General features: G+C 35.2%; 1 protein-coding gene across 17 annotated transcripts in view; it reads left to right on the plus strand.

Moving 5' to 3' along the window:
* DNAH12 (dynein, axonemal, heavy chain 12) overlaps positions 1-15526 on the plus strand; it is a 192246-nt gene that overhangs the window by 54971 nt on the left and 121749 nt on the right. For 12 of the 17 annotated variants that reach the window (XM_010851635.1, XM_010851634.1, XM_010851636.1 and 9 more), the window contains 9 exons: positions 182-425; positions 6739-6924; positions 7881-8081; positions 9741-9935; positions 11386-11507; positions 11601-11883; positions 14669-14788; positions 15096-15252; positions 15488-15505. In XM_010851635.1, the coding sequence (XP_010849937.1) occupies positions 182-425; positions 6739-6924; positions 7881-8081; positions 9741-9935; positions 11386-11507; positions 11601-11883; positions 14669-14788; positions 15096-15252; positions 15488-15505 (1526 nt within the window). Of the gene's footprint in view, positions 1-181; positions 426-6738; positions 6925-7880; positions 8082-9740; positions 9936-11385; positions 11553-11600; positions 11884-14668; positions 14789-15095; positions 15253-15487; positions 15506-15526 lie in introns of those variants that run through there. The other 5 variants (XM_010851647.1, XM_010851648.1, XM_010851649.1 and 2 more) reach the window with 5 other exon arrangements.

Genomic DNA, 15526 nt, shown 5'->3' on the forward strand with positions numbered 1-15526 from the left:
ATGTATACCTGTGGCGGATTCATGTTGATGTATGGCAAAACCAATACAATATTGTAAAGTGATTAGCCTCCAATTAAAATAAATAAGTTTATATTAAAAAAAAAACACAAAATGAAGGACCTAGCCTAAGGCCTCTTAACACACCAAAAGTCTCTGAGTTTAATATTATTTTTTCTTTCAGGTGGATGGATGGAGGGTTTTTGGACCTTAATGGGGAAGCCATGGAAACTGATGTAGAGGAATTTTCCCGGGAAATTTTTAAGACTCTGAAATTTTTCCAAACAAAGCAAAAGAAGGAATTACAAGAAAAAAGAAAAGCAGCAAAAAGACGATCTCTGGAAGAAGAGAAACTTGAAGAGGAACCAAAAGAGAATCCTACCATTACTATGTGCACTACAGTAATGGAGCAGATAAAAGTTTTTAAGGTACGAACACATGTAATGACATTTTAGAAAGCCCTGCTGGAACTGTTTGCAGCAAGTGCTAATGGAGAGAAATGGAAAAACTGGAAAGCAAAACCAAAGCCGACTCCAGAAAACTTGATCTATTTCTTAATATATACTTAATTCTGTCCTGAGGAAGTCCTCATAATCAGTCCCTTCACAGAACATGCGAGAACATGCTTGACAAATTGAAAAGACTATAATGACCAGGTACACTGATATGAAGAGGATAAAAAAATTACTGAATAAACAAGTTAGCCTATACTATGAGCAGCAGCACAGAGTCCCAGTTACCTGAGAAAGCTTTGAAGTCATACTACCTAGGTTTATATCACAATTCTGTGCTTAGTAATGGCAATATGCCCCTTGTGTAAGATATTTAACCTCTCATGTCTCAGTCACCTCACTTATAAAGAGAGGATAGTAACAGTTTTTGTGGCAGTAAATAATGCATCCAGCTTCCCAAGGCAGTGGTGGCAGTGGTTCCTACGAGTGGTAGAGCCACGTTTCCACTGTCAGCATGCTCAGAGTGCAAACTCTGATGGGATTTTCAGCACTGTTCCAGCCCATGTCTAGCACTCTCAGAGATTCTGTGAGCTGCCTGAAAAAAATTTTCTTTAAATTATTTTTAATCTTTAATAAATATCATGGCTTAAAAATATTAAAAAGATACACCTGAACAATCTCCTTGCTATGTTATTACTTTCTTTTGTATACTTAAGATTTTTTTTAACACATATAACAATATGATTATATTTTCTAAATCTCCTATCTTTTTACATAAAATTAACATACTGTATGTATTATTTCCCCCATTGTTTTGGTTAATTTATCTTAGAAATCTTTTCTTGTTGTATATAGAGTTTTTTCATTATTTTTTACACCTATAAATATTATATATTAGTGTAAAAATTTCTAAGTATGAAGTGGGAACTGCAAGGTAAATTGCCAAAGAGTAAATTTCAGGTTCAAGTCTATAGTTGAATTACCTTCTGAATGGGTTTTACCAATATATATTTACACCAACCTTGACAACAGAGTGTCATCATTCTTGGGTTTTTGGAAATCTGCTAGTAGAATTTCATTTTTCTTATTACATAAAGTGTTAAGCATAAATTAATATATTTAAGAATATTTTGTATTTCTTTGCTTGTGAACTATTTGGTCTTATCATTTTCTATTTTTTTATTTAATAGTTGGTCTTTTTCTTACTGATTTACAGGACATAAATAGTTCTGGAAACAGGACTAGGAAGACTAGACTTTGTATGTTAATATTTTATTGAGGATTTTTGAGGTTATATTCAGGAGAGATGTTGGTCTTAATTTTCTTGTAATATATTTGTCAAATTTTGTTATCAGGATTATGTTGACCTTATGAAACAAATGGGAAATTCTATCTCTATTTTCCAAAAGAGATTTGAATGAAATTGTTATTATTTCTTTAAAAAATATTTTAGAGAAACATTTGCCAGTGATACCATTGACTTGGAACTTTATGGGAAGGATTTTGAAAGCAGTTTTATTTTTTCAGAATAGATATAGGAATATTCAGGTTTTGTGTTAATTTTATGTCAGTTTTAGTAAATTGTAATTTTCAAGGAAATCTTCCATTTTTGAAAACTGTTAAATTTATTGCCATAAAGTTGCTCATAACATTTATTTATTATCTTTTAATGTTTGTGGAATCTTTAGGAGTAACTCCTTTTTCATTCCAAATATTAGTAATTTTTATTTTCTTTCTTTTTTTTTTCAGCTAGAGATTTAGTTATAGTTTATTGTTAGCATTTAAGCCTTTGGTTATGTTTTAAATTTATCCAGATGATACTCCTCTTTTCCTTTCTTATCAGCAACATCCATTATTCCTGTCTTCATAGCAGTGCACCATCATAATCTCTGAAAGTCATCTTGAGATGGAAGATAAACTGTCCCATAACACTAGTAGTATCAGTAATTTTTTCCCCTGCTATTTTCTTTCTTTATTTTTGGCTGGGGCACGTGTGATCTTAGTTCTTCAACCAGGAATCAAACTCGCGCTCCCTGTTGTCACTGCTGCTAAGTCACTTCAGTCGTGTCCGACTCTGTGCGACCCCATAGACGGGAGCCCACCAGGCTCCCCCGTCCCTAGGATTCTCCAGGCAAGAACACTGGAGTGGGTTGCCATTTCCTTCTCCGGTGCATGAAAGTGAAAAGTGAAACTGAAGTCGCTCAGTCGTGTCCGACTCTTAGCGACCCCGTGGACTACAGCCCACCAGGGTCCTTCATCCATGGGATTTTCCAGGCAAGAGTACTGGAGTGGGGTGCCATTGCCTTCTCCTCCTGTTGTCACCAGGACTTCTAATACTATATTGAATAAAAATGGTTAGAGAAAGCAACTTTGTCTTGTTCCTGAACTTAGAGGAAATGTTTTCAGCTCTTCACCATTGAGTTTGATGATAGCTGTGGGCTTGTCATATATGGCCTTTAATGCATTGAGGTATGATCCCTCTATACTCACTTTGTTGAGAGGTTTTTTTTTTTATTATAAATGGATATTGAATTTTGTCAGAAGCTTTTTCTGTATCTATTGAGATGGTCATATGATTTTTATTCTTTAAAATGGTTAAAATTGATTACTTTGCAGATATTGAATCATCCATGTATCCCAAGTGGGATCAAGTGGGATAAATCTCACTTGATCATGATATATGATTCTTTTAATTAATTGTTGAATTTAGTTTGTTTGTATTTTGTTGAGGATTTTTAAATCTATGTTCATCAGTGATGTTTGCCTGTAATTTTCTTTTTGTGTGTTTTCTTTGGTTTTGGTATCCAGGTGGTAATGGTCTTGTAGAATAAATTTGGAAGCATTCCTTTCTCTGTAGTGTTTTGGAATAGTTTCAGGAAAAGTGTTAACCCTTCTTTAATTGTTTGGCAGAATTCACCTGTGAGGCCATCTGGCCTGGGCTTTTCTTTGTTAGGCATTTTTTATTACTAATGCAATTTCATTACTGATAGTCTGTTCATATTTTCTATTTCTTCCTTATTCAGTCTTGGAAGATTTTACATTTCTTGGGATTTATTAACTTTTCCCAGGTTGTCTATTTTATGGTGTATAATTGTTTGCAGTAGCTTCTTATGATCCTTTGTATTTCTGTGGTGTCAGTTGTAACCTCTTTTATTTCTGATTTTATTTATTTGGGCTCTCTTTTTTTTTCTTAATGAGCCTGGTTAAAAGTTTATCAATTTTATCTCTTAAAAGAACTAGCTCTTAGCTTCATTGATCTTTTTCTTTTTTATTTTTAGTTTCTATTTTATTTATTTCCACTCTGGTCTTCATTATTTCCTTCCTTCTGCTATCTTTGGGTTTTGTTTTTTCTCCTTTTCCTAGTTCCATCAGGTTAAGTTTAGACTGAGAATTTTCTTTTTTCCTGAGGTGGACTTATTTGCTGTAAAATTTCCTCTTAGAACTGCTTTTACTGTGTCCCATGGATTTTGGAATATTATGTTTTCATTTTCATTTGTCTCATGGTATTTTAAAATTTCCTATTTGAGGTTTTCAGTGATGCATTGACTCTCTCTTTTTGTGGTAATGTTACATGGTTTTGGTTTGTGGTTACCAAGAGGTTCATTTATAACAACCTATTATAGATGTCTATTTTAAGTGGATAATTTCTTAAGTTTGAATACCTTACATTTTCACTAACCTCCCCAAATGTTTTATCCTTTTTACATCTGTTAATTTTTGCCTAAACTGCAATTGCAGATAGAGGTGATTTTTACTGCTTTTGTATTTTAACTTTCCTCCTAGCTTTATGAGTGGTTAATTAACTACTTTTTCTCCAGGTTTGCCTTGACCAGTGAGATTTTTCCTTTTACAATTTTGTTTATTTATACTTGTTATTTCTTTTAACGTTTGCTGTAAGATGTGTTTGGTGGTGATAAACTCTTTTAGCTTTTTGCTTGTCTGTGAAAGTCTTTGTCTCTTCTTCAGAGATAAAGATAAATCTGAAAAATAACCTTGCCAGGTAAAGTTTTCTTGGTTGTAGTTTTTTCCTTTCATCATTTTGAATATATTGTTCCACTTCCTTCTGCAGAGTTCCTGCTGAAAAATCTGCTTAAGGTCTTATGGGAGTTCCCTTGTATAATACATAACTAGTTGCTTTTCTCTTGCTGCTTTTAAGATTCTCTCTTTATCTTTAATTATTGTCATTTTAATTTTAATGTGTCTTGGTGTGGACCTGTTTGGGTTCATCTTGTTTGAGATTCTCTGTGCTTCCTAGAGGAGGGTATTTATTTCCTTCTCTGGGTTAGGGAAGTTTTCAGCTAATATTTCCTCAAAGAAGTCTCTCCTCCTTTCTCTCAATTTTCTCCTTCTGGAGCCCCTATAACATGAAAGTGAGTACACTTGATGTTGTCTCAGAAGTCTCTTAAACTATTGTTGTTTTTTAAAATCCTTTTTTTCTTTTTTCCTGCTTAGCTTGGGTGATGTCTGCTACTCTGTCTTCCAAATCACTGATCTGTCCTTCTGTATTATCCTATCTACTGTTGATACTTTCTAGCAGTTTTTCATTTCAGTTAGTATATTCTTCACTTCTGACTGGTTCTTCTTTATATTTTCTAACTCTTAGTTGAAATTCTGTGTTTGTCCATTCTTCTTCTGAGTTCATTGAGCATCTATATATTACCTTGAACTCTATATTGGGTAGATTGCTTATTTGCATTTAATATAGTTCTTCTGAGGTTTTGTCTTGTTCCTTTGTTTGGAACATATTCCTCTTGTCTCCTCATTTTGCCTAATTCCCTGTGGTCACGTTTGTATATTGAATAGGACTGTTAGGTCTCTTGATCTTGGAGAAGTGACATTATATAGGAGACATCCTGTATGGCCCAGCAGCACACTAGTTCTGGCACTAGACGTGTCTGCTCTAGGGGTGTCCCCTATTCATACCACAGGTTCCTTATGTTGTGCAAGGGCTAACTGTTGAAGGTATAAGTGGGGCTGGCCCTTGGCCTATCTGGCTGCAGTGCTGTGACTCATGCAGTTGCTGTCAGTGCCCTGGTGGGCATGGCAGTCTCCTGGTGAGGCTGGCGTGCGGCTGGGCAGTGCTGCTTCAGGCTCATTGTGGGTGGGGCAGCCTCTCTCTGTGTTTGACTGTGGGCCCTCCAATGGCAGGGCAAGCCCCCAGCACTAACAGGCCAGAGGGAGAATTCCTAAATGGTACTTGCTGGTGATCCTCACAATGGCTGCCACCAGCATCTCTGTCCCCAGGGTGCGTCCCAGAGGCCTCCTGCCTCTCTGATAGGCTCTCCAAAACCAGCAAGTGGGTCTGACACAGGTGCCTGTCAGACTTCTGCCTCTTTGCTGGAACTTGGACCATGTGAGCTTCTGCCTGTACCCTTTAAGGGTGTAGTCTTTGTTTCTTGTAACCCTCTGTCCCTCCTGAATGGAAGCCCAACTGGCTTTCAAAACCAAACATTCTGGAGGCTTGTCTTCCCAGTGCAAGACCTCCAGGCAGGGGAGGCCAGAGTGGGTCTTAGACCCGGTGCTCCTTGGAGAGGAACTCTGCAGTTGTAACGTTCTTTCCATTTGTGTGTCACTGACCTCAGGGTTTGGTTTCTGACTAGATTGCATCTCCACCCCTTCTACCTGTTTCATTGTCATTCCTTCTTTGCCCATCGGAAGAGGTGAGTTCAGGGTCTTCCTACACTGCCATCTTGATCCACCCCTCCTCCATAACTTTTATTTATTTATATTACCTCCGTGGCTGGAGACTCAATACAGTGTTGATTAGAAATATTATGGGTGTGCTTATGTTGTTCCTGATTGTAAAGGAGATGTTTTAATATCAGTATCAAAAGTGATGAATTAAGTGTTCTTGTTGAATATTTTTTTATTTCCAGATGGTTATATTTTGGTATTTCGGTGCAGGCTTTTTTCCCGTTTATGCTATGTATGTGTGTATATAGCTATATATTATGTTATACTATATATTTCTCCATATAATTATAGAATAAACATGACTTTGTATTTCTATAATACTGTGACAGTTTTAATTATTGTAGTTCTAGCATATACTTTAATATCTTATAGAACATTTTCAACCACCCCTCCTTTTTTCACTGTTTTAGTTTTCTTGGTTATTTCTACATGTTTATTTGTGCAGATGAACTTTAGAATAATTTTGTTAGTTTCTCTCCCCTCCTGAATCTAACTCATTAAATATTAAATGGGCTTATTAAATATATTACATAATTTCAAGTGTATGGGTATGAAAGTCAAGTGAGTGACTCATTTTTTCCATTTTCATCATTAGGATTACATCCCTACTGTCTCTATCCTTTGTAATCCAGGAATGAGAGCACGTCATTGGAAGCAGTTATCAGAAATTGTAGGCTATGACTTAACTCCAGACTCTGGAACTACACTGAGGAAAATTTTAAAATTAAACCTTGCACCATACTTGGACAAATTTGAAGTGATAAGTGCAGGTGCAAGCAAGGTAAATATGCAGATCTACTGAAATACCTTATTTGATGAGCTTGTTAATTAAATAATCATAGTTTTAGTTGTGGTTGAATGTATAGTTTGGGATAGAAGTGGGAGAAACTGGGGAAAAGTGGCAGAAGGCCACTCGTATTTTTCCCCCACAAAGTCTATACTTCTGTATGATTCCCTTGTCCTGAATCCAGAGTAGAAATGGTTCCTTTGACCTCTTCTTAATTCTGCCACACTGATTTGCATGGGTGATATGCTAGTTTTGAGATGTATTTTTTTCTATTAAGAATGGAAATGGATGCCTGTGTATGTGGCATGTGATGTGTATGTATTCTAGGCAGAGTAAGTATGGCCCTGTAATCTTCTTTTTTTTTTTTAATTTTATTTTATTTTTAAACTTTACATAATTGTATCAGTTTTGCCAAATATCAAAATGGATCCGCCACAGGTATACGTGTTCCCCATCCTGAACCCTCCTCCCTCCTCCCTCCCCATACCATCCCTCTGGGTCGTCCCAGTGCACTAGCCCCAAGCATCCAGTATTGTGCATCGAACCTGGACTGGCAACTCGTTTCTTATATGATATTTTACATGTTACAATGTCATTCTCCCAAATCTTCCCACCCTCTCCCTCTCCCACAGAGTCCATAAGACTGTTCTGAAAACATCTTCAGGCTGTAGACTGCAAAAAGGCACCTCAGGGAAAATTCAGCAGGTCTTTCAAACTGTTGTCTGTTTTGATACTGACAGCTTTGACAACAAGTGAAATTTTAAAAACTACATTGTCATTCACCATAGGAATTGTGTAGTTGTTTTAAACCTTTTCTAACTTAAAGACAGTTGCAGAATATCTTACAAAAATGCACCAAATGCTTACTAAATTTATTAGGGAAAGTCCATACATATAGTAAATAAGATTCCTTATTCATCATCCCATTCTTTCTTTTTTATCCTGTTTAGGAATTTTCATTAGAGAAAGCCATGCATACAATGATGGGAACTTGGGATGATATTGCTTTTCATATAAGTTTATATCGTGATACTGGAGTCTGTATTCTTTCTTCAGTAGACGAAATTCAGGCTCTCCTTGATGATCAAATTATAAAAACTCAGACAATGAGAGGCTCACCATTCATCAAACCATTTGAAAAGGAGATCAAGGTTTGTTAAATATGATAATCAACTCCTGGTCATTTATAAAGATTGAAATTTATTACATATTTACTCTTGTGGGAATAAGTAAGTTTGTTGGATAGCTTTGTTGAAATACAGGAACAGATATCTACCTTAAAATTAATGTGAAAATGTATGGAACAGATGAGACACTAACTCTAATGATTTTGAAAAGAACAAGTGATGTTTTAGTAAGAAAAATCTTCTCCAATGACAGTGATAGATTTGGAAGGAAAACAGTTGGTATTATTTAATCTAACTGTAGATGCCTAGGCCCTGTTTCATAGTATATTCTTGTAACTTGTAGTGAGGTTCTATATACTGTACTTTATATTTGAGAACTAGCTTGAGAACCCTTTAGAATAATTAATGAATTATTTTCCACTTAAGAAAACAAGTGATATTTGAGACTGTAAGATTATTTAATGTCATGACCTTATAGTTGATGTGGGTAAATACAGAAAGCAAATAATTTATAATAATGAGGTGCTTTAGTACCAGTATTCTAACTGGAGACTATATAAAGTGGAAAAAAGATCAACAACAACTGGATTTTCTCCCTAGTATTTATTGACTTCTAAATATGTGCCAGATACTACTGTAGGAGTTTTACATTTATTAACTCATTTAATCCTCAGAGCAGACAACCAGGATAGGCAGATTATTATCAGCATTCATAGATAAGGAAACCAAGGATAGAAAATTTACCAAGTGCACACAGCTAAAAATGACAAAGCTGAAATTCAAAATAAAGCAGTCTGGTTTTAATTTAAGCATAGTGTTGTTATGGGGCACCTTAGCTTTGAATATTTGGAGAAGACAAAGAGTTATGTTCTTCTAAAAGGACATAACGCTGCACATCTTGCCTTGAGTCAGGCTGACTTAACCCTTTCCTGATAAGATGTCTTTTGCAAGTACTTCTTTGACAAAGGAGAATTTCTAAGACAAATTTGAAAGCTCTCTTAGAGGTTTTCAAACAAAAATGTGAGGCCAATCTCTTGATATATAGGATCTCAGGCCATAGATTTAAGAATCAAAGAGAGATTATATACATGATCCTTGGCTAATGAAATATCTAATGGATTCTTGGAGATGTGTGGTAATAAGATTCCCCCCTCCAAATTGTGTTGACGTAGAGCAAATTGTGTTGACATTTCTCAACGTGGCACTAATGACGTTTTGGGGTAAATAATTCTTTGTTGTGGGAGTTGTCCTCTACTTAGCAGCATCCATGACCTTTGTCCATTTGATATAAGTAGAACCCTCACCCCACTTGTTGTGACAAATGAAAATGCCTCCAGACATTGTGAAATGTCCTTTGAGGTGAGGGCAAAATAGCCCCTAGGTTGATAACCACTGGTGTGGGGCAGGATATATTCCTGGATGCTTTTTAAACTTGAGACAGTTCACCTAGGGAGTAGGAAATTGGTCTAAATAACTACAGTCATTTACAGCTGTGAGTTTTAATGATTTAGGAAAACTTCAGACCTCCTAGTTTTTCAAAGCGAGTGTGAGACACCCACAAGTGACTTTGAGCTGTTTTGTGCTGATTCAAAAATAACAGTGAATTTAAAACACGTAGCCTTTGTTATAATTTATAGGGTTCCTTTAATAACTGGAATTCAGTATAATATGCTTTCCATTAAGGCGTGGGAGGACCGTTTGATTCGAATACAAGAAACGATTGATGAATGGTTAAAGGTACAAGCTCACTGGCTATACTTGGAGCCCATTTTTTGCTCTGAGGATATCATGCAACAGATGCCAGAAGAAGGGCGTCAGTTTCAGACAGTAGACAGACACTGGAGGGATATCATGAAGTTTTGTGCGAAAGATCCAAAGGTGAAGTATTTGTTTTCTCTCTTTCAAATAAAGGGGAAACCTTTATTTCTGGCTATTACAAAAGGCATTTCACTTGTTTTCCAACTACAGAAATAAAGCCTACTCATCGTATACGAACTGGAAAGCTCAGGGAAATAAAAGGAAGCATAAATAATTTTACTTTTCCGTTCTTAAGATACACTATTCATAACCCTTTAATATGTATAGTGGAGCTGCTTCAAATGTGCATTTAACTTACTTGGCTTCTAGAATGTATACTCCATGCTTCCTCTTGTAAAGTAAACAGTAAAGGGGACTCCCCCGGTGGTCCAGTGGCTAGGACTCCATACTTCCAATGCAGGGGGCCTGAGTTCGATCCCAGGTCAGGGAACTAGATCACACACACCACAACTAAGACCCAGTACAGCCAAATAAAGAAATGAAAATAAATATTTAGAAAAAAAATAAATAGTAAAATAAAGTGAAGGAAGCCAGAGGGTGGGGGAGAGAGAGGGAAAGAGAGAGAGAGAATGAATATGAATGAATATGAGTCATGCAGGTGACTCACCTGACATTCTACTCGGTGACTCTGTATGCTTGGGGTGATGGGAAAAAGAGTCAGCAGTTCTCGCAGCTGGTCTCACTTGCTCTGTGTCTCTCCTAGTGAGTATAGCACCCTGTTGAATGTAATTTTAATGTTGAAAGGCAGGCCATGTATTTTTTATACACATAGATATATATGCACTTAAAAAAAATCTGGTACTCAACTTAATAAATAACAATCTATTTCAATGCTGGATGAAAAAGTAGCTGTGCTGGACTGTTGAGAATCAATAGTACTAAAATTTATGTTTGAAAGACTTCCCTTACTTGTTGATTTTAGAACCTTTTTAAGACAGTATTTCTTAGAGAACTGAAATCAGAAGTTTTTTTTTTTTCTGCAAAGGGCTGCATGGTAAATACATGATAAATACTTTATGAGACCTACTGTGTTTTTTATAACTACTCAATTCTGCTATTGTAGCAAGAAAGTGGCCAAAGACAATATGTAACTGAATGGATGTGTCCATACAATAATGTAACTGTTTATGGACACTGACATTTTCATGTGCCATGAGATGGTTTTCTTCTTTTAATTTATTGAACCTTTTAAAAGTGTAAAAATAGACTGTTTATAGTTGACAGTTGTAAATATAAAAATTAAATCACAAACAAAACTAGCATATTCTTCCCCTATCATTCAAAAGAATACAGGAAAAATGAAAATATGTATGACAATGATAATTTCTCACAACTATCAACTTTGGGTAAGAATACTTATGATTTACTTAGTTTTACATTACAAAAAACTTCCTGACAATTTTCATAAGTCTTTTGACATCTTAACATTTTTAATGTATAAGTTAATGTTGAGATCTTATCATTATATCTGGTATATAAGTTCTGACCTGAATGAATGGGTCTCTTTTAGGTTCTTGCTGCTACTTCTTTAACAGGTTTACTGGAAAAACTGCAGAACTGCAATGAACTTTTGGAGAAAATTATGAAAGGCCTTAACGCATATCTTGAAAAAAAAAGACTTTTCTTCCCTCGGTATGATGAATAATCAATTGTGCTATCATTAAAGCATTTTCTGAGGTGCATGAATTATAACTAAAGCTTTTGTATTTGTATGGTTTTCCCTAGTTTTTTCTTCTTGTCTAATGATGAAATGCTAGAGATTCTGTCAGAGACCAAAGATCCACTTAGAGTTCAGCCTCACTTGAAAAAATGCTTTGAAGGCATCGCCAAATTGGAGTTCCTTCCCAATTTGGATATTAAGGCCATGTATAGCTCTGAAGGTGAGCGAGTGGAGCTGATTGCACTAATTTCCACATCTGCAGCTCGAGGTGCCGTGGAAAAGTGGCTCATTCAAGTAGAAGATTTGATGCTTCGAAGTATTCATGATGTGATCGCGGCAGCCAGGCTGGTGTGTTTCCTAGAATTTAATGTATATCCTATATTCTGTAAATGCCTTTTTTTTTAAGGAGATTTTTGAATGAGTACCAGTAAATTCACACTTAAGGGTCTTACTCTTTTAAGCCATTTATTATTTTTTTTTACTCCATTCCTAACATTATTATTAAAGTAATAATGGTAGTAAGAATTTATAATAATGTGCGATTAGGTACTCCAAAAAAAAAAAAAGGTGCTGTAAGAAAGAATAATAAGGTGTATCTAATTTGGAGTGAGGAAGGTAGGTTGCTAGCGATAGGCTCTTAGAGAAAGTAAAATTGAAACCAAGACCCAAAGGGTAAGTAGGAATTAACCAAATAGAGAGCAAATGGAAGACCATCTAGGGTATCCTGTATGAAGGCCATGGGGTCAGAAAGAATCTCAGACATGGGTGTTAAATGTGTGATATGGTTTACTTATTGCTGTTTACACTCAAACAATTACTTAAAAACTCATAATGAGATAAACATTAAAGGAGGATCTATAATATTTGAGAGAAATATAACACGTAGGCACTACATGTATCTCACTTAGGCTAATTCAACAAACCTGATCTTGAACGATAATAAATTTCAGTATATTTCTTCCTCTAGGACCACAAAGGAACAGTTGTATAGTAAAAATATCATTTTAAAAGGCATTGCAGTCTTCCCTTGTGGGTCAATGGCTAAGACTCTGAGCTCCTAGTGCAGAGGCCCTGGGTTTAATCCCTGGTCAGGGAACTAGATCCCACATGCAGTCTTACATGCTGCAACTTAAGTCGTGGCTCAGTCAAATAAATATATGTTTAAAAAGAAAAAGGCATTGCAGCCTTATATCCAGCAACTCACTTTGAGTAAGAATCCTTTTTCCTTTTTCCTTCACAAAGAGCCCTATGAGAATCATCTTGCAGTGTCTATTCTGTTCAGTTTCAAAGTTCCTACAGATAAATCTTGACTTTTTCTCTCCATTTTCCATCTATGGTTCCAAAGCACAAAGGAAAGAATCAACATTATCCGTGAAAGTATTTCCTTAATCCATATAGAAATTTACCTTCTGTGTACCTAGCAATGGCTCATCCATTCTTTGAAACTTAGCCTTCTTTGAAACCTAGGTTAGTTTGTTATTTGCATTTATTCATAAATATTTATAAATATTATAAATGTTTGATATTTTAAAAATGTCATGGACTGTCCTAGTGTGGCGCAGACAGTAAAGAATGACCTGGTTCAGTCTCTGGGTTGGGAAGATTCCCTGGAGAAGGGAATGACTACCCACTCCAATATTCTTGGTTGGAGAATTCCATGGAGAGAGAAGCCTAACGGGCTACAGTCCATGGTATCACAAAGAGTCAGACAAGACTGAGCTACTAACACTTTCACTTTTTCCATAAATATTACTAAAAATGAATTTTAATAATTAATATTTATATCCTTATGCTTCCTTTGTGGCTCAGCTGGTAAAGAATCTGCTGCAGTGCGGGAGACCTGGGTTCAATCCCTTGGTTGGAAAGATCCCCTGGAGGAGGAAATGGCAACCCACTCCAGAATTCTGGCCTGGAGAATTCCATGGTCTGTGTAGTCCATGGGGTCACAAAGAATCGGACACAACTGAGCGACTTCACTTTCACTTTCATCCTTATGCTTAATATTCTTATATCCAAGATGGTGTCATTGTATTAAAAATATAGTTTCCAGGGAATTCCCTGGTGGTCCAGAGGTTAGGACTTGGTGCTTTCACTGCCATGCCCTGGGTTCAATCCTTGGTCAAGGAACTAAGATCCCACAAGCTATGCAACACAGCCAATAAATAGATAAATATGTGTATACATATAGATATAAATTCCATTAGTATCAGCTTTATACTTTGCTCTGCATTTTTTTTCAGCTTTTAATTTAGTTCTATTATCATTTACTTTAGCAACAAGTTATTTTAAAATTTTTATTTATTTTTATTTTTTAATTGGTGGAAAATTGCCTTAAAATGTGTTGGTTTGTGCTGTACGACAACATGAATCAGTCATAATTATATTTATATCTCCTTCCTCTTGAGCCTCTCTCCCCTCCTCCCATCCCACTGGTCTAGGTCATCACAGAGCACCAGGTGGCAACAAGTTATTTTTAAAAAGGCTACCTCTCCAATAAATCCATTTAAATGCATTTTGAGCATAAAAAATTTTAGAAGAAATGAAAGTATACTTTGAACTCATAGCATAGATTGTTCAATTGTGTATAACTGGACAAATATATAATTGTTCAAATTATATACACTGGTCATACAAGTTTTTAGAAATAATACAAGGGTTCTAGCTACTAAGTCAGTCTAGCTACAAGATGGTGTAGTCTTCTTTTCAGTTAAATCTTGGCATCAATATATGTAAATTGCTAGACTGATTTATTTTTTAACTTTAATAAACCCTCATATCTCATTATAATAGAAGTAATGTGTATATTATTCAGAAAATTGACAACTCCCCACAGCAAAGAAACATAAAAATCCTATGGAAAATAGTTTTCCAAAGAATCAACAATCATATTCTTCCAGAGATAACTGATTATTGAAATATGGGTGCTCATCTTTCTATTCTTTTATCAATAAACAAATATTTTAAAAATATAGCTTGTAAAAAAATTTCAGATCCTTTAAATAGTCATCTGAAATTTTTCATGAATATATTCTAGCCTACAAATGTAACCAATATCGTACTTACTTATTGTTAATCGTTAAGCTTTTTTCCTCTTGTCACCTTTTAAACTTAGAAATACACTTTAATTATTCAGGCTTATCCAGAATCTGCAAGAAGAGACTGGGTTCGAGAGTGGCCTGGCCAGGTGGTACTTTGTGTTTCTCAAATGTTCTGGACCTCTGAGACACAGGAAGTTATAAGTGGTGGAACAGAGGTAAAGCATATTTTAAGTAACATTCTTTTCTACATGCTATATATATATATATATATTTTTTTTTAGTTAGCTTATTTATCATTTTCAAGGGCAATCTTCCCCCACTTTCTACATATAGCATGAAAATCGCACAATTATTTAAAAATTTGTTCTTAATTTTTATTATGCATAGACAAAAGTTATTCTGTTCTAGAATTCATTTTTATACTGAACTACATTGTGAAGTTCAGAATCATTTTGTTAAAGAGTGAACGTATAAAATGCACAATTTGGCTAATGTTAATTTAATTGCTTTTTTATTTTGTAGGGATTAAAGAAGTACTATAAGGAACTTCAGAATCAACTAAATGATATTGTGGAGCTGGTAAGAGGAAAACTATCAAAGCAGACCAGGATTACTCTGGGGGCTTTGGTTACTATCGATGTCCATGCTAGAGATGTGGTCATGGACATGATTGATATGGGTATGTGACTTCTTTTTCATATTGAAGATAAAATATTGATAGTTTCTAGAAACAAGAACTTGTACTATATGTCTTTTTCTGTCTCAGCAGAATTTATTTTATATGATCTTTTCTATAAATTAGAAAATGTGAATTATTTTAATGTTAATACTTTTGTAAACAATGATAAAATATCTAGTTTTCAAATTATTTCCATTTCAGGATTATGTGTCTTGTTTTACTTTATTCCTTCCAGGTGTCTCACATGATACAGATTTCCAGTGGCTTTTTTTTC

Source organism: Bison bison, unplaced genomic scaffold, assembly GCF_000754665.1.
Source record: "Bison bison bison isolate TAMUID 2011002044 unplaced genomic scaffold, Bison_UMD1.0 scf7180017864304, whole genome shotgun sequence".
In the NCBI taxonomy this organism is placed as follows: Eukaryota; Metazoa; Chordata; class Mammalia; order Artiodactyla; family Bovidae; genus Bison; species Bison bison.